The sequence below is a fragment of the Oncorhynchus mykiss genome, chromosome 16 (genome assembly GCF_013265735.2).
Source record: "Oncorhynchus mykiss isolate Arlee chromosome 16, USDA_OmykA_1.1, whole genome shotgun sequence".
Lineage (NCBI taxonomy): Eukaryota > Metazoa > Chordata > Actinopteri > Salmoniformes > Salmonidae > Oncorhynchus > Oncorhynchus mykiss.
Window position 1 is genome coordinate 14327594 of NC_048580.1, and position 20910 is coordinate 14348503.

At 43.3% G+C, this 20910-nt stretch overlaps 2 protein-coding genes across 5 annotated transcripts in view; both read left to right on the top strand.

Annotated features, from left to right (window-relative positions):
• Positions 1-13213, top strand: part of ccser2b (coiled-coil serine-rich protein 2b) — a 118847-nt gene extending 105634 nt beyond the window's left edge. For 2 of the 4 annotated variants that reach the window (XM_036946256.1, XM_036946257.1), the window contains exon 10: positions 12379-13213. In XM_036946256.1, coding sequence (XP_036802151.1) covers positions 12379-12903 — 525 coding nt within the window. In that variant the 3' untranslated portion in view covers positions 12904-13213. Of the gene's footprint in view, positions 1-941; positions 1030-4847; positions 4888-12378 lie in introns of all 4 variants that reach the window. The other 2 variants (XM_021564846.2, XM_021564844.2) reach the window with 2 other exon arrangements.
• An 18-nt stretch (positions 13214-13231) lies between these two features.
• On the top strand, positions 13232-19614 carry LOC118939512 (DNA-directed RNA polymerase II subunit RPB1-like). Its single transcript, XM_036946258.1, has 2 exons — positions 13232-15293; positions 15336-19614. The coding sequence occupies exons 1-2, from the start codon at positions 14240-14242 to the stop codon at positions 15395-15397; spliced, it is 1116 nt and encodes a 371-aa protein (XP_036802153.1). The 5' UTR covers positions 13232-14239; the 3' UTR covers positions 15398-19614.
• The last annotated feature ends 1296 nt before the right edge of the window (positions 19615-20910 follow it).

The window sequence follows — 20910 nt, forward strand, 5'->3', positions numbered from 1 at the left end:
CTGAGCTGGAGGAGTGCAAGTGTAATTGTGTTGTACAGGGAGACATTGCAAGCACCCTGGCTGGGAATTGATTTAGTGGCGCCGCATAGTTGGTGTAGCAAATGGGAAATAGGCTGGTGACTCCGGAGAGTTGGGAGTGTGGCTGTCCTGTACCAGAGCTGGGCCCCCATCCCAGCAGTGTTTTCTCAATTTGTGTGGGGTGTGGGGACAGTCCCACTGGACCACATGTCTGTGTGTCCTGCGTTTGAGAGGATGATGCTGTAATTTACAGCATGGTGTAACGTTTTTGACTTGAGGTTATTATTTATAGGGGTCACTGGTAGGTTGGGTGTTGGTTTTCTCTGATGAGTCCCATCTGATGAGTCCCATCTGGTCTGTCAAATCTACACCAATACAAAGAACTTATGTAAAAGTCAGGATGGAAATACACTTTTCATAAACCCTTAACATTGGAAAGAACTTCAAAAACAACTGTATTATTTTGCGTGGGTTGTATTACCAACATAAATGAACACACACGCAAAACAATATAACAAATAATGAGCTCTGGTTCCTCCAGAAATGTCCTGTACCTTTGGCCTAAAAAGAGTCCATCCCGGTAAAGAAGTTCAGGGAAGCGCCCTATTGGAAGGAGAAGCACTGAGACGGTTCAGAAAAATTCAGGGCCGTCACAATGGTCTTCACACACACACACACACACACACACACACACACACACACAAAGGCATTCACATCAATCCATGATTCTATTCTATATCTGAAATCCTTACATGCCAGGATGCCTCCAGGCCTCTTGAAATGCCATCCCTGTGTGTCTTTGTGTGTGTGAATTGAGATGCATCGCTGACTGACCATGGCTGGGTTTTATCCTCCCTGCCTCTCTCTCTGTTTTCCGGTGTGTGTGTGTCACCTCCTGTGGTGTTCGTCTTCTCTCTGGACAGGTTGTTCGGCCTGCTCCTTTCCTCTCTCCCTGGCAGCACTCGCACCAGAGGATCCCACGGGCATGCATGCCCCACCACAGCAGACAGAGTGAGTCCTTAACAGTGCCCCCATCCCATCCCGCCCCTTACCTCTCGCCACCCATACCCTATAGAGCCTCAACGCCATGCCCCCATGCCATCACCCTGCCACCCTGCTACAGTCCCTGAAATCTTAGTGCATCAAGCTGGCTGGCTACACCCCCTCCCACCCCAGACAATCAAGGATGTGCAAACGCTGTATTATTCCAGCTAGTTGCCATAGTTTTCTATCCTCTTCAGCTAGCGCTGCCTGAATTGATCACTGTGGATTCTTTCTCTGATGTTGTCTACATGTCAGCATCACAAGCCACTTTTGTAGTCTTCAAGCTGGCTGACATATTAAAGGGCTCTTTCAATACTTGACCAGTAGAGCAGACTGGAGAGCCACAACCTGCCTTAGTAGTAATCTCTCTAGCACCCACTGGTATTGTGTAGCCTTGGCGTTTCATTAAAATAACTCACAAGAACTCCAGTGCTCCAGTCTCCTCACCAGAGTCTATAAAAGCAGTGAGAGCACAGTTACACCCACAATAAGCTGAAAAATGGGTCAAGACCAAAAAGAATGCAAAGAGAGAATCTCGCTCCACTAATTCATTCCGTTCTTGCCCTTTGATCTCTCTCTGTGGGACTTGGTAGACGCCTGTTGCCAAGGTCTATGGGGGCAGTATCCCTCATCACAGGCCTAAAAATTTCCCCAGCCTTTGTTTCTCCTCATCCTTCCATCCCCTCATTCATCTCTCCATCCCTGCCCCCAATCAGCCGCTCCCTCCCATCACGCTTGGTGGAACAGTGGGGCCTTGATCCCACACATTTCAATTAAGAGACACTCCACGCACATCTGCTAATGAGTGAAGAGCGCCCTTGGTAATTGAACTCAAGTTTTTATTTCATGTATTTTTTAACCTATCTGCGGGCGACAGTGCGACACTGTGTGAGTGCGCGTGCGCTCTATGCATGGTGTGAGTGTTTGTGTTCTGTTTTGTGTTTGTGCTGTGAGTGTATATGATTGAAATCGAGCATCTGACGCAATTCTGGGAGATTTTATTTTGGGGTTTCCGAGATTAATGACCAACTGACAGCCTTCAATTACTGTTGCCGGCAGTTATCTTCTTCAGTTACTTTCTCTGCTCCCTGGTTGCCCCCCCAAAATATCTATGACATCACTCAACCAATGAGTTTCTGGGGGGAGATGTATGAGAAATTATACTAATGAGATTAGTGAAGTCTCCACCTTAACAGAAACTCTCAGCCAAAGCATGGTCCAAATGTCCCCTTTCGAAATTCACTAGAATTTGTATATACACTACCGGTCAAAAGTTTTAGAACACCTTCTCATTCAAGGGTTTTTCTTAATTTTTTTTTACAATTTTCTACATTGTAGAAAAAATTGTCATACACTCCATTCATCATAGTTGTAGACTGTTCTCTCTGCTACCGTATGGCAAGCGGTACCGGAGCCCCAAGTCTGGTTCCAAAAGGCTTCTCAACAGCTTCTACCCCCAAGCCATAAGACTCCTGAACAGCTAATCCAATGGCTACCCAGACTATTTGCATTGCCCCCCCCCCTCTTTTACCCTGCTACTATTCTCTGTTTATTATCTATGCATAGTCAGTTTAACTCTACCAACATGTACATATTACCTCAACTAACTGGTGCACCTGCACATTGACTCTGTACCGGTACCCCATGTATATAGCCTCGCTATTGTTATTTTACTGCTGCTCTTTAATTATTTGTCTCTTTTATTTCTTATTTTTTACTTATCTATTTTTTTTTTTACTTAACATGTATTTTTCTTAAAACGACATTGTAGGCTAATGGCTTGTAAGTAAACATTTCACTGCAAGCTCTACACCTGTTGTATTTGGCACATGTTACAAATAAGATTTGATATGAAAATATATTCTGTATTCTGTATTTGGGTTTCTGTACAATGGGTTAAAGTTATGTATAGCAACCACAGGTGTTAAGTAGTTAACAATGGTTACATTCTCAGAAAATATTGAACTGTCAAGATGAGTAAAACAAGGCTGTCCACTGTCTCCATATCTCTTTTGTAATGGCCGTCGAAAAGCTAACTATTAAAATCAGATCCAAGAAGAACAAGGTATTGGAAATCCAGGGCTTAAAACTCTTAAGGATCCACCCCTTTTTTCTTAAATTTCCACTAAAATGACATACCCAAATCTAACTCCCCGTAGCCCAGGACCTGAAGCAAGGATATGCATATTCTTGATACAATTTGAAAGGAAACACTTTGATGTTTGTGGAAATGTGAAATTAATGTAGGAGAATATAACACATTGAATCTGGTGAAACATAATACAAAGAACAAAACTGTATTTTCTTTATTTTCAATAACACAAACCCCAGAGCAAATCGGGGGGAGAAAAATGGGTTTATTCAAAGAGGACAAATCGTAGATGTTCAGTCTCCCCTGTCCTCAGCTTTTCTCCACCGAACAAAGAAACAAGATGTCATTTATAAATGGCCAAATTACATATACCCTGCTCCAGACTCAATTTACAGACCAATGAAAACGTGGCATATGTAGCGCTGAGTCCAGGACTCACGTCCCACAGACTCTAAACAGATATTGAACTGAAAACCAACTCCCATTGATCGTTAATTCTAGTACTCTCGTCCTCTGCGTTGTATTTATCTTCAAAATATTATTATAGTATCATCATCTTCGAAATGCAAGAGAAAGGCCATAATGTAATATTCCAACCCAGGCGCAATTGAAATGTCTTCTGAAGATATTGTATAGCGCTGTGTACTACTCACAGAACTACATTCACAGAACTGAAAATTAATGACTTAAAAATCATACAATGTGATTTTCTGGATTTTTGTCTCCGTCTCGATTCCGTCGAGATTCCGTCTCTCACAGTTGAAGTGTACCTATGATAACAATTACAGACCTCTACATGCTTTGTAAGTAGGAAAACCTGCAAAATCGGCAGTGTATCAAATACTTGTTCTCCCCACTGTGTATATATAACAAAAATTAAAATGGGAAACAAAGTTACTTTTGTCCTCCGAAGAGGGACAATAAAGAGGGATAGATGGGCCAATAAAGAAAAGAAATACAAAAACACCTGCTAAATCATGATTTGTCCAAATGATCAAAGTTCTTCGTATTCCACAGTCTGTTGAGACTATACGATGCCGTCCTATGTTACCTGCTTCTGTACACGAGAGATTAGTGCATCATTGAATACATCCATTAAATAGCACAGAATGCCTATTTCTGAACGGTACCAAACATGCCTGAGTGCACATGGTACAGATATACCAAACATTCTTGTGTCTATGGTACACATGTAGTGATGCCTGTGTGTGTATTAGGGTTGGGCTGATATATTATTAAATAAATGGAATATCGTGATATTTGACATTGTTGATATTGTGGAGTGCAAGACGATATATAATGACTATACTCTATTTGAACTTTACAAATCAAAAGTCTAAATAGATTAACTAAGCCTTATTTTTTCACCAAAAGAAGATTATTTAATGAGAATGCAACCATAATATCATAAATAAGGACAAAAATGGCACAGCCTTGAATTTTGTAGTCATTAACGGCAGAGCTTTTATAGTGTGTAATGTACACATGTAACAAACATTAGTCTTGTTGTGTGTAGAACGTGTGTGTGTGTGTGAATGGATCTGTGAAAATCAATGGTTGCAGAATGGACTGGTGACCCTCCATCCATTCCAGTCTCCTGTCACTCTAACCTGAATCACTCTCTTCCTCTCTCTCTCTCTCTTCTTCCTTGTTGTTTCTCTCCCTCTGCCTCTCCCACACTGCCCTTGGCAAGGAGTGGAACAGCTAGTGCATTACTTCAGAGATACGGCGTGGTACAGTAGCCTTTCAGATTTCTTTGAACCCCTCCTTCCTTTTCTCCATTCCCTCCATCCATCCTGTCTGCATGATGAGGAATGCCTGGTCCTGGTCTGATGATTCCCCTATCTGTCCTGTGTCTGGCGTTGTTGTCCCTCCCTGGCACATTCCCACTCTGAACAGTCCATCTGTAGTGTTTCTATCAGACCATCCTGCATCGCCTGCACTCTGTCGACAATTCACATCTTCTTCCTCCTACACTCTTCATCTTCCACCCTCTCTCTCTCTCTCTCTCTCTCTCTCTGTCTCTGTCTCTGTCTCTGTCTCTCTCTCTGTCTCTCTCTCTCTGTCTTCCAATTCCTTCCACCTTCTCCCCTACATGTCTGGCCTTGCATCCTTCCACCTTTCTACATTTTACTCTGTAGTTATTTAGTAGCTGCTTCTTTCCAGAGCGATTTTATAATCCAGTCCGATTATTTAGGTACTCTGCTGTTTGGCTAAATACAGACAGTGGCATCTGCTTCCAAGTAGATAGATTTAACCACAATAAACTGGATCTGCCTGATAACATTGAATATTCATGCCTGAATGCAACATGCATTTGACTGAGTTACAGTTCATATAAGGAAATCAGTCAATTGAAATATATAAGGTCTTAATCTATGGATTTCACTTGACTGGGAATACAGATACAGTTGAAGTCGCAAGTTTACATACACTTAGGTTGAAGTCATTAAAACTCGTTTTTCAACCACTCCACACCTTTCTTGTTAACAAACTATAGTTTTGGCAAGTCTGTTAGGACATCTACTTTGTGCATAACACAAGTCATTTTTTCCAACAATTGTTTACAGACAGATTGTTGACTTATAACTCACTGTATCACAATTCCATTGGGTCAGAAGTTTACATAATTTAAGCTGACTGTGCCTTTAAACAGCTTTGACCTGCTCCAGCAGGTGTATCTCACTGATCATCCCTAAAGCCAACACCTCATTCGGCCGCCTTTCCTTCCAGTTCTCTGCTGCCTGTGACTGGAACGAATTGCAAAAATCATTGAAGTTGGAGACTTTTATCTCCCTCACCAACTTTAAACATCTGCTATCTGAGCAGCTAAACGATCGCTGCAGCTGTACATAGTCTATCGGTAAATAGCCCACCCAATTTACCTACCTCATCCCCATACTGTTTTTATTTATTTACTTTTCTGCTCTTTTGCACACCAGTATCTCTACCTGTACATGACCATCTGATCATTTATCACTCCAGTGTTAATCTGCTAAATTGTAATTATTCGCCTACCTCCTCATGCATTTTGCACACAATGTATATAGACTATTTTTATAGTTATTGACTTGTTTATTGTTTACTCCATGTGTAACTCTTTGTTGCTGTCTGTTCACACTCCTATGCTTTATCTTGGCCAGGTCGCAGTTGCAAATGAGAACTTGTTCTCAACTAGCCTACCTGGTTAAATAAATGTGAACAAAAAAAAAAAGAAGCCACTGCTCCAAAACCGCCATAGAAAAGCCAGACTACGGTTTGCAACTGGCATTGGGACAAAGATCGTACTTTTTGGAGAAATGTCCTCCGGTCTGATGAAACAAAAATAGAACTGTTCGTCCATAATGACCATCATTATGTTAAGAAGAAAAAGGGGCTTGCAAGCCGAAGATCACCATCCCATCCGTGAAGCACGGGGGTGGCAGCATCATGTTGTGGGGGTGCTTTGCTGCAGGGGGGACTGGTGCTCTTCACAAAATAGATGGCATCATGGATATATTGAAGCAACATCGCAAAACATCAGTCAAGAAGCTAAAGCTTGGTCGCAAATGGGTCTTCCAAATGGACAATGACCCCAAGCATACTTCCAAATTTGTGGAAAAATGGCTTAAGGACATCAAAGTCAAGGTATTAGAGTGGCCATCACAAAGCCCTGACCTCAATCCCATAGAAAATTTGTGGGCAGAACAGAAAAAGCGTGTGCGAGCAAGGAGGCCTACAAACCTGACTCAGTTACACCAGCTCTGTCAGGAGGAAAGGGCCAAAATTCACCCAACTTATTGTGGGAAGCTTGTGGAAGGCTACCCGAAACCTTTGACCCATGCACGTAGTCTCCGATTGTGAGGCCGGTTGAGACGTACTGCCAAATTCTCTAAAACAACCTTGGAGGCGGCTTAAGAAATGAACATTCAATTCTCTGGCAACAGCTCTGTTGGACATTCCTGAAGTAAGCATGCCATTGTCCCAGCACTTAACATTTTGCGTTTATATTTTTGTTCAGTGTATGAGTCGCGTCATCTGTCACAGCCTCCGTCATGGATCTGAAAAATTGCATTTTCCCCCCTCTCCTTTCTATAATTTGAATTACTATTAGAGAGAGAGAGAGAGAGAGAGAGAGAGAGAGAGAGAGAGAGAGAGACCAAGTAGCATGACACACATTCTTAAATGATAAACATATCACATTTGCATAATAAGAGTTTACTTTAATTGAAAAATCTTATTTTAATAGTCCTTGTTGGATTGTGAGTGTGTGTCTCATTTTGAAGGTAAAGGAAGAAAAAAAAAGTTATGAAATCTTTTTACGTTGCATGTTGGAAAAGAGCAGAAACCCAGACTTCCTGAAAGAAATTGATGATGTTGATATTGTAGCACTACAGGAAACATGGTGCAGAGGTGATGTTTCCACTGGCTGTCCACTAGGTTATAGGGAGATAATCATACCATCCACTAAATTAAAAGGAATCAAACAGGGGAGAGACTCAGGGGGAATGCTAATATGGTATAAATCTGAATCAAATTGATCAAAACAGTAGAATTCTTTATATGGTTAAAAATCAACAAGGAGGCTATCTTGACAGATAAAAACGTCACCCAGTCACCCTACTACAATGAAGAGAGTTTCTCCATTCTAGAGGGGGAAATTAGTCACAGGCCCAAGGCAACGTACTGGTCTGTGGAGACCTGAATGCTAGAACAGCAGAAGAACAAGATACTGTTAACAGTCATGGGGATAAACACCTACCAGGAAGCGACAATCTTTCCCTCCCCACATACCCCCATAGAAACTCATCCCTTGGCAGCAGCACTGTAGACTACTTCCTCACCGACCTAAGCCCAGAGTCTCTCAGAGCCTTCACAGTCAGCCCACTAACACCTCTCTCAGACCACAGTAAAATCACAGTGAATCTGAGAAGAGCAGAACCCAACCATGAAGCATCACGGCCCAATAAATGACATGGTACAAAACAGGCCTATAGATGGAGTGCAAACAGTACAGACATCAAAGCAATTAGTAGCCAAAAAATACAATCTCTCCTGGACAACTTTTTAGCCTTAACATTCTCCTACAGCAATGAAGGTGTAAATGTGGCTGTTTGGAACATAAACTTTATATTTGACAAATTAGCCTCCTTGGCTAATTTAAAGAAGCATAAGATCAAACCAGAAATAACAGATAATGAAAATGGTTTGATAATGATTGCAAAAATCTAAGAAGGTCATTGAGAAATATATCTAATCAAAAACACAGAGAACGAGACAACAAAAATATACGCCTTCAATATGGAGAAACACTGAAGCAATACAAACACCCTAAGAACAAAAAAGCAACAGCACATTAGAAATCAGCTGGATGGAATTGAGGAATCCATAGAATCAAACCACTTCTGGGAGAATTGGAATAAATTAAACAAACCTCATCATGAGGAATTGGCTATCCAAATGTGGGATATGTGGAGAAATCACTTTGCAAACCTCTACAGGAATATAACAAAGAGCCCAGAACAAAAAGATATACAAGAAAAATTACAAATCCTTGAATCAGCAGTGAAAGACTATCAGAATCCTGTGGATACCCCAATTACAGAAGAATAATTATTAGAAAAACTATGCACTCTCCAACCCAAAAAGGCCTGTTGCGCTGATGGTATTTTAAATGAAATGATCAAATATACAGGCCACAAATTCAAATTGGCTATACTCAAACTCTTCAACATTATCCTCACTGCAGGTATTTTCCCCGATATTTGGAACAAGGGATTGATCACACCAATCTATAAATTTCTAAAAAATTATCGTACAACAGACCACATTTACACCCTCCACACTAATTGATAAACAAGTAAACCAAAACAAAGGCAAAATCTACTCGTGTTTTGTAGATTTGAAGAAAGCATTTGATTCAATTTGGCACGAAGGTCTTTTTGATAAACTAATAGAAAGTGGTATTGGAGGGAAAACATGATTTTATTAAATCAATGTACACTAAAAACAAATGTGCGGTTAAAATTGGCAACAGGCAAACAGACTTCTTCTCTCAGGGACAGGGAGTGAAACAGGGCTGCCCAATAAGTCCAACACTATTTAACATCGACATTAATGATTTGGCAAAAACATTAGAAGAATCGGCAGCACCTGGTGTCACCCTACACAACACTGAAATCAAGTGTCTGCTGTACGCAGATGACCTGGTGCTGCTGTCTCCCACTAAAGAGGGGTTACAGCAGCACCTAGACCTGGGCTCTGACCGTTTACCTAAAAAAAAATAATAATAATGATATTCCAAAAAAGGTCCGGAAACAAGGATGACAAATATAAATTCTATTTGGACACAGTTCTATTAGAACACACCAAAAACTACACATATCTAGGACTAAATATCAGCAACACAGGTAGCTTTCAAATGGCTGTGATCGAGCTGAGAGACAAAGCAAGAAGAGCATTCTATGCCATTAAAAGGAACATTAAAATAGAAATTCCAATTAGAATCTGGTTCAAAATGTTTCAGTCAGTTATAGAACCAATTGCTCTATATGGCAGTGAAGTATGGGGTCCAATCTCTAATAATGAATTTACCAAATGGGACAAACATCCAATTGAAATACTGCATGCAGAGTTTTTCATGACTGTATTGCAAGTGCAAAGAAAAACTCCAAATAACGCATGTAGAGCAGAATTGGGCCAGTACCCCCTCCTCATTTGAATAGAAAAAAGAGCCATCAAATTTTACAACCATCTAAAAACAAGTGACCCCAAAACATTCCATCACACAGCTCTACAATGTCAAGAGATGAAAAAAGAGAAGAGTCCCCTCAGCCAGCTGGTTCTGAGGCTCAGTTCACCAACTCAAACCAACCCCATAGAGCCTCAGGACAACACTCAGCCAGCTGGTTCTGAGGCTCAGTTCACCAACTCAAACCAACCCCATAGAGCCTCAGGACAGCAGTCAGCCAGCTGGTTCTGAGGCTCAGTTCACCAACTCAAACAAACCCCATAGAGCCTCAGGACAGCAGTCAGCCAGCTGGTTCTGAGGCTCAGTTCACCAACTCAAACAAACCCCATAGAGCCTCAGGACAGCAGTCAGCCAGCTGGTTCTGAGGCTCAGTTCACCAACTCAAACAAACCCCATAGAGCCTCAGGACATCACTCAGCCAGCTGGTTCTGAGGATCAGTTCACCACCCAAACCAACCCCATAGAGCCTCAGGACAACACTCAGAAAATCTGGCCCAACCAAATCATCACAAAACAAAAATTAAAATATATCACCTATTGGAAAGACCCCACAAAAAAATCAAGTATGGGATGGGGTGGACAAGCGGAACACTCTGGATTTGGTCATTGAGAGATACTCTCCATCCACCCACGCATGCGCTTCAGTGTCCCTGTCTGACTGTGTGTGGGGGGGGACAAGGTGAATCCCTCCTTGAAACACCTGCTGGGCTTTATAAACCAGACTCTCCTCCTCTCCAGTGCTGCGTTGGGCTCCAGAAAGCCGTGTCACCTTTCATTAGCTACCGCTCCCTAATCCCCCGCGAGTTGTCATCCATTATTTATGAAGCCTCTTCCGAGGGCCAGAAACCCCCCCACCCCCAAGTCTTCAGGCGTCATCCCCTCCATCGCAGACTTTGAAAAGTGCCTGGCAGTCATAACAGTCTGCTGTCCAGTAAAGGGGGCACCTTCTTACCTGACTGTCTGGACTCTGGAGGAAAGGGATGTTTTTCCTGTTGAAATAACCCCAGGGCCAACAGAGCAGCATTGACATTAAAGCCAGAGATCGGCCCAATAGGTAGCGTCAGGGGGAGTGTGGCGTTGTGTAGAAATGCTGCTTAGCACAGTGCTGGGGGATAGGCTGGGGGGGAGGTGGTGTAGTATACAGCGGTGGCCACAGGGTGGCAGTGTGGACTAGTGAATTTGTCTCCATAGTCAATGAATGGCGGTGAGAAGAAGAGGGCTGATCTGGCGGAGCTTTGAGACGTCTGATCGGCTAAGATGTCGGAGCTCAACGCTAGCTGTGTGAATGTTTCAATACATAGATCTCTGTGCAATGTATCAAAATGATAACTGCACCTGTGTATGGTTCCTCTCTCCCAGACTTCAGTGTAATGTAATTGAGAATGATGTAATGAAACGGAATGCACTTGTATGATTGCAGACTGTGTGTCGGATCTGTTTAGATCTCTATCTATTGTTAAACTAACATGATAAACACCTCCGAAATAGAAATGAAGTCGTCGCCTTGCAATTGGGATTTGTTGCTGTTTTTGCAGGTGTAAAAAAGAAACATCTTCCACCTGCACTGGCCAGCCTCCCACCTCCCTCCCACCCCCCAAACAGACGAATCATCTGACAGAATAATTCCCTTTGAGTCAGCCAGCCTCGATCTAGTGCTTCCTCTTCCTCTCTTTCCCTTTCCTCTCTCTCGCTCTCTCGTTCTCACTCTCACTCGTCTTTCTATCATTCTCTCTTATCTCTCTCTTTATCTCTTTCTCTCGATCTCCCTCTTGCTCTCTCTGTCTCATAGTCTGATTGACTGACAGGCGTGTATGAGGCAGGGCTGCCGCCATGTTCCCCATTCAACAAGCAGCGTTAAATGTTAATGAGCGGGCTGAAGTGGGCCCCCGATGTGCACACCCTAACCTTTCTCTAATTGAGGATGTGCTGGCATAGCGGCACACCGGGGCACCTTGTTACGCTGGTGCCTGGCGGCCAGACACAGCCCGGAGAGCTACTGTCATCCCATGTCTTATTTTTCAGCAGCGAAGCGACGTGTGGTATGGTGTTGCGGAGGTGAGGGAGTCGGCAGGCAGGAGGAGGGCTCTTTTGATGGTGACCTCCCCCACCCAGCCTCTGCAGTGGTACATCAGTGATGATAAGTTTAGAGAGAGATGACTACTGTACTGTAGCACGCGGCCTGGCTGCTGTCTCCAAAGAGTGCCCGGAATCAAAGCCCCAATCTCCTACGGCGTTTCATGTGTTGAATGCGCGCAATTAGTTTCTCTCTCTACAGTCATGAAAAAAGGGAGAGGCGCTTCAGTACACAGTGTCTAGCCTCGTGGGAATTGTAGGCTTGTTGTGCAACTGTTAGGTGAAACAGACTGGACAAAATATTTTGGTTTCGCAAGCCGAAGAACAGAAATGATTTATTATGGTGTACAATGGTTCATGCTGTAGTTTGTTTATATACAGTTTTAGATGCTTATCGTATGTTGTTTCTCTCCTCCCCCAGCCTCAAATACTACAGCCTTCCAGGCCATGGCCCAACAGCATGCAGCAACCTCAACCCCAGGAAAGACTAACAAGCTCAGCCCACTCCGAGGCCCCCCGAGACTCCTCCAACCCAGGCTGTGGGGACCCGGCCAAAATGATTCCTGCCCCTAGCCTCCCGCAGTCCCCCGGCTCTCTGAAAACAGCCTCCATCCCTAAAAGGCCACAGGAAGGCCCCATAACCAACTCCACCCAGACGTCCATGGCAGGCTTCCCCAGGGTGGTGAGAGGAATCCAGTTTAGGAGCAGTCTCAGGCCGGGCTTCACAGCTCCACAGTCCAGGCTGCTCCCACCTCCCTTCAGAGGTCTGCCCTGCTACAGCTCCCAGGCCTCTGCCTCCTCCCAGGGCCCTGCACTGCCGGCCTGCCCCCAGACCAAAGCACCCAGACAGACTCCAGGCCTCAGAGAACCAGAGATTGGCGGGCTCAAGGCCAGAGGTCTAGTCCATCCCAGCCGCCTACGACTTCCCAAGCCAAAGAGCCACTGACTGCTATCTCTCAACTCTCAAACATTGCCATGTAGCAAGACCACTCAGCACCACCTTCTACCCATTCAAACCCAAAAGATCTGACTTCTTCTAAAGGCTTCCAGGCCTCACCTCAGCAAGGTTACCATGTCTACCCTGTAAGAATGGAAGACTTGTAGATTATATCCGAAATAACAAACTAGGGGGTTCAAGCCCTGAATGCTGATTAGCTGACAGCCGTGGTATATCAGACCGTATATGGGTATGACAAAACATTTGTTTTTACTCTTCTAATTACGTTGGTAACCAGTTTATAATAGCAATAAGGCACCTCGGGGGTTCGTGGTATATTTCCAATATACCACGGCTAAGGGCTGTGTGCAGGCACCCCGCGTTACATCGTGCTTAAGAACAGCCCTTAGCCGTGGTATATTGGCCATATACCACACCTCCTCGGGCCTTATTGCGTAAATAAATATATGACCCCACAGACTATTTTAGCTCGCCTGCTGCGCTTCCAGTAAGACTCACTCAAGGTCTGAAATAAAATTGACCCGTGTACATTTGGTATCTGCCTTATACAAAGGCGTCAAGCATAACACAATAATTGTTTTTCCCCTCCAAAAGCACGCTTCAGTAAATTCTATCAAATCAAATCAAATTGTAGACCTTACCGTGAAATGCTTACTTACAAGCCCTGTACAGAGTGCAGTCTAGATCAGTTAAATGCACATATTGTTTGTGTGAAATGTTGTTTCAAAGTGTGAACTTTCAGGATGCTTGACACTTTTACAGTCCCTCCAGAACTTTTACTCTCTGGCCAAAACGTGTCCCAGATGATGGTTTCTCGTGCATACGTACACCACAACATATCCCAGATGATGGTTCCTCATGCATACGTACACCACAACATATCCCAGATGATGGTTCCTCATGCATACGTACACCACAACATATCCCAGATGATGGTTCCTCATGCATACGTACACCACAACATATCCCAGATGATGGTTCCTCATGCATACGTACACCACAACATATCCCAGATGATGGTTCCTCATGCATATGTACACCACAACATATCCCAGATGATGGTTTCTCATGCATACGTACACCACAACATATCCCAGATGATGGTTTCTCATGCATACGTACACCACAACATATCCCAGATGATGGTTCCTCATGCATACGTACACCACAACATATCCCAGATGATGGTTCCTCATGCATACGTACACCACAACATATCCCAGATGATGGTTCCTCATGCATACGTACACCACAACATATCCCAGATGATGGTTCCTCATGCATACGTACACTACAACGTATCCCAGATGATGGTTCCTCATGCATGCGTACACCACAACGTATCCCAGATGATGGTTCCTCATGCATACGTACACCACAACATATCCCAGATGATGGTTCTGCGTGCGTAGGTACACCACAACGTATCCCAGATGATGGTTCTGCGTGCGTAGGTACACCACAACATATCCCAGATGATGGTTCTGCGTGTGTACGTACACCAAAACGTATCCCAGATGATGGTTCTGCGTGCGTAGGTACACTAAAACGTATCCCAGATGATGGTTCTGCGTGCGTAGGTACACCACAACATATCCCAGATGATGGTTCTGCGTGCGTAGGTACACCACAACATATCCCAGATGATGGTTCTGCGTGCGTAGGTACACCACAACATATCCCAGATGATGGTTCTGCGTGCGTAGGTACACCAAAACGTATCCCAGATGATGGTTCTGCGTGCGTAGGTACACCACAACATATCCCAGATGATGGTTCTGCGTGCGTAGGTACACCACAACATATCCCAGATGATGGTTCTGCGTGTGTAGGTACACCAAAACATATCCCAGATGATGGTTCTGCGTGCGTAGGTACACCACAACGTATCCCAGATGATGGTTCTGCGTGCGTACGTACACCAAAACGTATCCCAGATGATGGTTCTGCGTGCGTAGGTACACCACAACATATCCCAGATGATGGTTCTGCGTGCGTAGGTACACCACAACATATCCCAGATGATGGTTCTGCGTGTGTAGGTACACCAAAACATATCCCAGATGATGGTTCTGCGTGCGTAGGTACACCACAACATATCCCAGATGATGGTTCTGCGTGTGTAGGTACACCAAAACGTATCCCAGATGATGGTTCTGCGTGCGTAGGTACACCACAACATATCCCAGATGATGGTTCTGCGTGTGTAGGTACACCACAACATATCCCAGATGATGGTTCTGCGTGCGTACGTACACCAAAACGTATCCCAGATGATGGTTCTGCGTGCGTAGGTACACCACAACGTATCCCAGATGATGGTTCTGCGTGCGTACGTACACCAAAACGTATCCCAGATGATGGTTCTGCGTGCGTAGGTACACCACAACATATCCCAGATGATGGTTCTGCGTGCGTAGGTACACCGCAAGTACAACTATCTCACCTTAATATAGCATTTAGGTGCCCTAATACTAGTTGACTTACTGAACTACTACATGATACCTGTATGTAGTTGTTGCGCTTAGTATAGCTATTGACCTGATGTACTCTCTGAACAGTGTCCTAGATGAATGAAGACAATATTATAACACAGAAAAACGGTTACAGGAACAGAGAATCCCTTTTGACTTGAGTGGGGAACACTTTTAGAAGTGCAGATATTTTGGTTATATAGACTAGAGAATATAGTTATATCAGATATTGTCCCTCTGGCTAAACTGGGGAGATTCTAACAGTTGTGTTAGGTTCTAAAGTTCCCCTTGCCACTTCTCAGTATTACTTCTATCCTTTGTTCTTTCTGCCTTGCGTGTTTTGGTGCATTCTCAAATGTAGCTGTAGCGACCACTGTCTACCGAACAGTCAGTCAGTCTGTCTGTCTTGTCCGTTGCAGTTGGATTGAGACACAGGGATAACAGCGATCCATCCAGAGGAGCCATCTTGTGCAGTTGGTGCTCTGACAGAGCTGTCTTTGTTTCCCCGTGCTTCCGTAATGAGGAGGTCTAGTTTGGTCTGTAGGAAGAGGCCTCCTACACACTACTGTAATGACGCTGCAGAAGAGAAGAGCTCTGCTTCTAGATGTGCTTCAGGCCAGGGCCCTTAATAGAAGGGGACAGAAAGAAAGAAAAGGTCCTAGCATGAAAAATATTGCTGTTATAGTGTGCAGGCTTGTGGTGACCATGTGATTCCGTAATGGTGTCGAGTCGGGTCCAGTTGGCATGGTTACGCGGCCGAGTGGCACAGCAGAGGGATGTGTTGATGTCAAGTGGTTGAAGCACATGCTCAGTGTGTCCCTGTCGACAGCAGGGCCAGACTCATTCCTACGGTATAACACCCACCCTCCATGTCTTCTAATACGCCTTCTTCTCTCAGTCCTTCCCCCAAGGGTCCCATTGAGTGTGTCACAGTGGGCCAGCGTGTCAAGGAGGGTAGAGAGGGATACGACTCTCATTCCTCTTCTTCAAAGCCATAATGTCTAACTACTTCCTGGTCCGTCGCTATGTTTAGTCCTAGAGAGCTTTAAGTAGGAGCCTAATGGGTGCCATTTATACCCTTGACCGATCAGGTCCTTATTTCCCTTATGTCATAACTGACCTTTTGATCCCAAGTCTTTTGATTGGTTGGCTCAGCATACGTTGTAGAATGCTCTGAGAGGAACAACATCACCCAGTCAACACAGTCTCAAAGATAAGATTGAGAATGCCTCTTTCTGTAACTTAATTTGGTCATTCTTCTTCCCCCACTAAAGCTTCCCATGCTTTTCTATGCAACACAGTTGTGCCCTACTCATGGAAGATAAGTCTCATTGGTACATAGTCGTGGACAATGTGCTGTTGGCCTTCATGTACCCCTCTCATTATGATCCTATGTTAAGCCAGCTGTAAAGTATACTTGATATCCCAAGCACTTGTCTTGCTGCCACACAGCTCTTGAAGTATTTGTCTTCCCATTTCTAAATGATTGAAAGCCATGCCCCGTAAAGGTCATGTACCCTTGTGTTATATTTGTCAAGCGTTTCGAAGTACATTCGGCAGCATTCCTATCCTGGTTCCAGATCTGTTTTTTTCTGACTCCATCGCTGTCATTGTCAAGCCAAACGTGTTTGGCATGATGATGAGTGTAAAGGAGTTGGCATGATACACAAACAGACTGGCAACAGCAACCCCACAAAGTATGTACATGACATCACTCCCAACGGTCCCGGGACATGAGAAATGTCACTCCAAATCAATTCTCCTATTTGGAATGCAAGGCTGCTTCCCCATCCCACCCAGAGAAGAACAACATACTTTTTATACATTTAATCTCTTCAAATGATAAACAAACAATAAACAAACTACTATTTGAGGACCTGTAGGGATGAGACAGAGATGAATTTAATCAATTCCTGTTTGACTGAGAGTCCTTGATTTAAAGGATTTAGAATATTCAGGGGTGGAAATGTTTTTTACATTAACGAGATCTTAACAGAAGCTCAACGTATTTACCTCTGAGAAGTTCTCACCCAAACCCCCCCCCAAAATAGTGACCTAAAGTTATTGAAAAGGGTTGCGATTTATTAATAATGCATTATTCTTTTCCGGTTGTCTAGCTTTGCCTTACCATAATATGGTATGTAGATTGAACAAAAAACTTGCCCTCGAATTGACTGTACGGTCAACAGGATAGAATAAGGTCATGGAGCAGCAATGCTCTTCTTGTGTATTACAAAAGTGCCTGCTGTTGTGACTTCAATTCTCGTGGTCCTGAACATTTGGTGTGATCTCCATCTCTCTGATTAAACTAGGACCATATAGATAGTTGGGTATGTAGATGAGGGAGTGTTCCTCCTGGAGGAATGGAAGAGTACGGTAAGAGTAGGCCCAACTGTGTTTGCTGAAAGGAGAGAGTGAGTCTGCCTTGGGTTCACAGGTATATCCCTTTCTGTATCCCTCCGCCCCTCTACAGGGTTCAACACAGGGTTATGCGTTATGCCCGCGCAGCCTAGCAGATGTTAGAATGCCAGTCACACTTAGTATTTACTGTCACAGGCTCACTCTCAACACATTCTGACTGGGGAGGGCAAACCTGTTTGTGTCTCTTTCTCACTACAGTAGCATTCTCTGTAACACAGGCCAGGTTAGTGGAGCTACAGTACTGTATTTTGAAAAAGCTCGCCACTCTATGCTTCCAGTGCTGACAGCTCGCATGCTTTGATGCTCTCTGGTGTGCCTCCTCTTTCTTGTAAGCAGTCTTGAGGAGATTTGTCTCTGTGTTGCCGTCTCCTTCCGACTTCCCAAATCTCAGCTTTAAGGCTCTTTTTACTAGCTTTTTTTAATTTATGCATTTTTATTGTATTTATATTTTAGAAATGCTGAAACTGTAGTTTCATTGATGAAATGACATTGTAAACAGCGGGATGTGTTTCCCGCTCATAACCATCTGTTCAGTTAATGTTCTTCATTATTTCATCAGGGTGGTCTTAAACACGGTCTGCTTCCCAAATGGCACCCTATGCCCTTTTATAGTGTTCTGCTTTTGACCAGAGCCTTATGAGCCCAGACGTTCCCAAAGTAGTGCACTATATAGGGATTAGGGTGCCGTGTGGAACGCGGCAACTATCACACCAGGCAGACAATGGTTGTGTCCGAAATCTGTTTTGCCTGCTACTTCCTAAAACGACATACTGCATACTAATCATTCTACAGTACATACTATTCAGAATGTACTGTTTAGTAAAAATGTATGCAGATAGTGAACAACACATATCTGAGAATGCGTCAAGGAATGCACACTTGTGTTTGTTAGAGTCTGTCCCCTTTTTCTGATTATCTGCCGTGGTCAAAAACATGTGGCTCTGAAAAGACAATTCTCGTCCTCAAAAGCATGCAGCTATTCATACTAGATTAAAATTAATTCAACATCCTGGCATGTAAAGCAAACAACATTTTCGAAATGTCACATACTATAAAACGCTCTATTTTCGCATACCTAATCAGCCTGCCATTTAGAATGCAAGTACAAATATTCAGACACGGCCGATATGTCTCCTCGCTACCAGTAGAACCGTAGAAGGACTACTGGTAGGATAATAGAAAAATGAACCAGTTATCTTCTAGGTGGAAAGGGTTCAGTTTGGGGTCCATAATCTTTCACTTTGTTGTAGTCTAATATTACTGCTGTAAACGTACAACTCCATAACACGAGTATATTCAATATGCAGTACTGTATGACGTACTGTCCTGTTCAAGTCCTTCACCTCGCCAGCCATCACATTGGCTGTACAGTAGAACTTGTTTTTCTCACCTATGACTAAAAATGGAGAGAGTCTGCGCTGAGGATCGGTTTCCTTGTGTGTTTTGTGTTAATCTTCCTGCCAATTCTGTTTTACTTCTGTGTTTGCTATACTGCTATTTCATTTGTGCAATACGATAACGATTGAAAACATACTGTTGTACACAATGCTAATTATTTATATGTATATGACATACATTATCTATATCTGTGTGTAATTGTCACGGAGTTCTTGAGCTTGTCAAAAAAAAGAGAAAGCTCAATCTGATATGCACTTTAAATTATTGTGTTGAGAGACTTGGAACAGGAAGGAATGAACTTGAAAACATATTTGAACTGCTTTCTGTTTAGATTTGGCTCCTTTTTGCTGTGATATCTGAGGCTACGGAGTGGCTGAGTGCTCAAATAAAGACTGCACCAAATCTACATTGAGTCTGGTGTGTGTCGCTCTCTCACTATGCGGTTGGTAGTTGTGACAGGATGGTATGAAATGATTGGATGAGGAGAGAGGGGTGTGTACAGTAAGAGAAGTGGTGGAACACGAGGGTGGTAAGAGATTGTGGGAATCGATAGGCTAGGGTGAGGTGAGAGGGGTAGAGATGATGGCATTCTTTCACCCAGGATTTTAGTAGTATAAAGTAGGACTCTGGTCAATATCAAAGACCCACCACCCTATTTTACAGTAGGTGGGGTTATTTTCTGCTCATGCATTCTCATTTTGACGCCAAACCCACCACTGATGTGCGTGGCCAAAGAGCTCTATTTTCACGTCCTCCAACAAATGTAAACACCTGATTTGCTAAACGGCATTGGCACTTGGATTGGAACCAGTGCTTTGGTCAGATGACAGGAAAATAAAGCTCTTTGCCCTCAAAATGTTTTGGTGCTATTTTGTTTCCACTGGTCCTGGGGCCCTTGTTAAGGTCAATGGCATCATGAACTTGTACCAGGACATTTTAGCCAAAAACCTAGTTGCCTCTTCCAGCAAGACAATAACACCAAGCAGACAGAATCCACAAAGAAATGTTAATTGGCCTGAAAATCAACATTTTGGCCATCTCAGTCTCCGGACTTGAAACCCTTTGAAACTTGTGGTTTAACTCTAGGCATCTGGAAGGATTCTGTATGGAGGAATGGTCTATGATCCCTCCCGATGTGTTCTCCAACTCATACAACATTTTAGATAAAGACTCAGTGCCGGAAGGTGAGGTATTGAAAAAAAGGTGTCAATAAGTTTCAAATATTTTTTATTGAACACACACAAGAATGGTGTATAGGGATCAGGTATACAATTCTTATCTAAACATAAAAGAGCATACAGGAACAACAAGACCCAGAGTTCTGGGTGCAGAACAAATAATACAAAACACGACATACAAAACAAGGACACGTAGAAAGAAAGAGGGAAGATGTCCCCCCTACCCCCCCCCTTAGGTGTCAATAAGTTTGACCCCTACCTTTTGAGGAAAAAATCATATTACTTGTTAAACCAAATATATTTTGCAGAGAAATTCAAATACAATTTTATTGGTCACTTGCATATATTTTGCAGATGTTGCAGGTGTAGCAAAACGCTTGTTTTTTTAGCTCCAACAGTGCAGTAATACTTAACAATACACACAAATACTAAAAATACAAAAAAAGGAATTATATCAGAACGATTGTCAGTCCGGAATAGAAATATATATTTATATGAAGGTGTGTATGGACAGTATATTATTA

What these genes read in the sequence shown, in the direction of transcription:
- LOC118939512 (XM_036946258.1), top strand. Translation starts at nt 14,240, where the DNA reads ATGCGTACACCACAACGTATCCCAGATGATGGTTCCTCATGCATACGT. An exon ending in TGATGGTTCTGCGTGCGTAG is followed by an intron (nt 15,294 to 15,335) that starts GTACACCACAAC and finishes CTGCGTGCGTAG; the next exon opens with GTACACCGCAAGTACAACTA.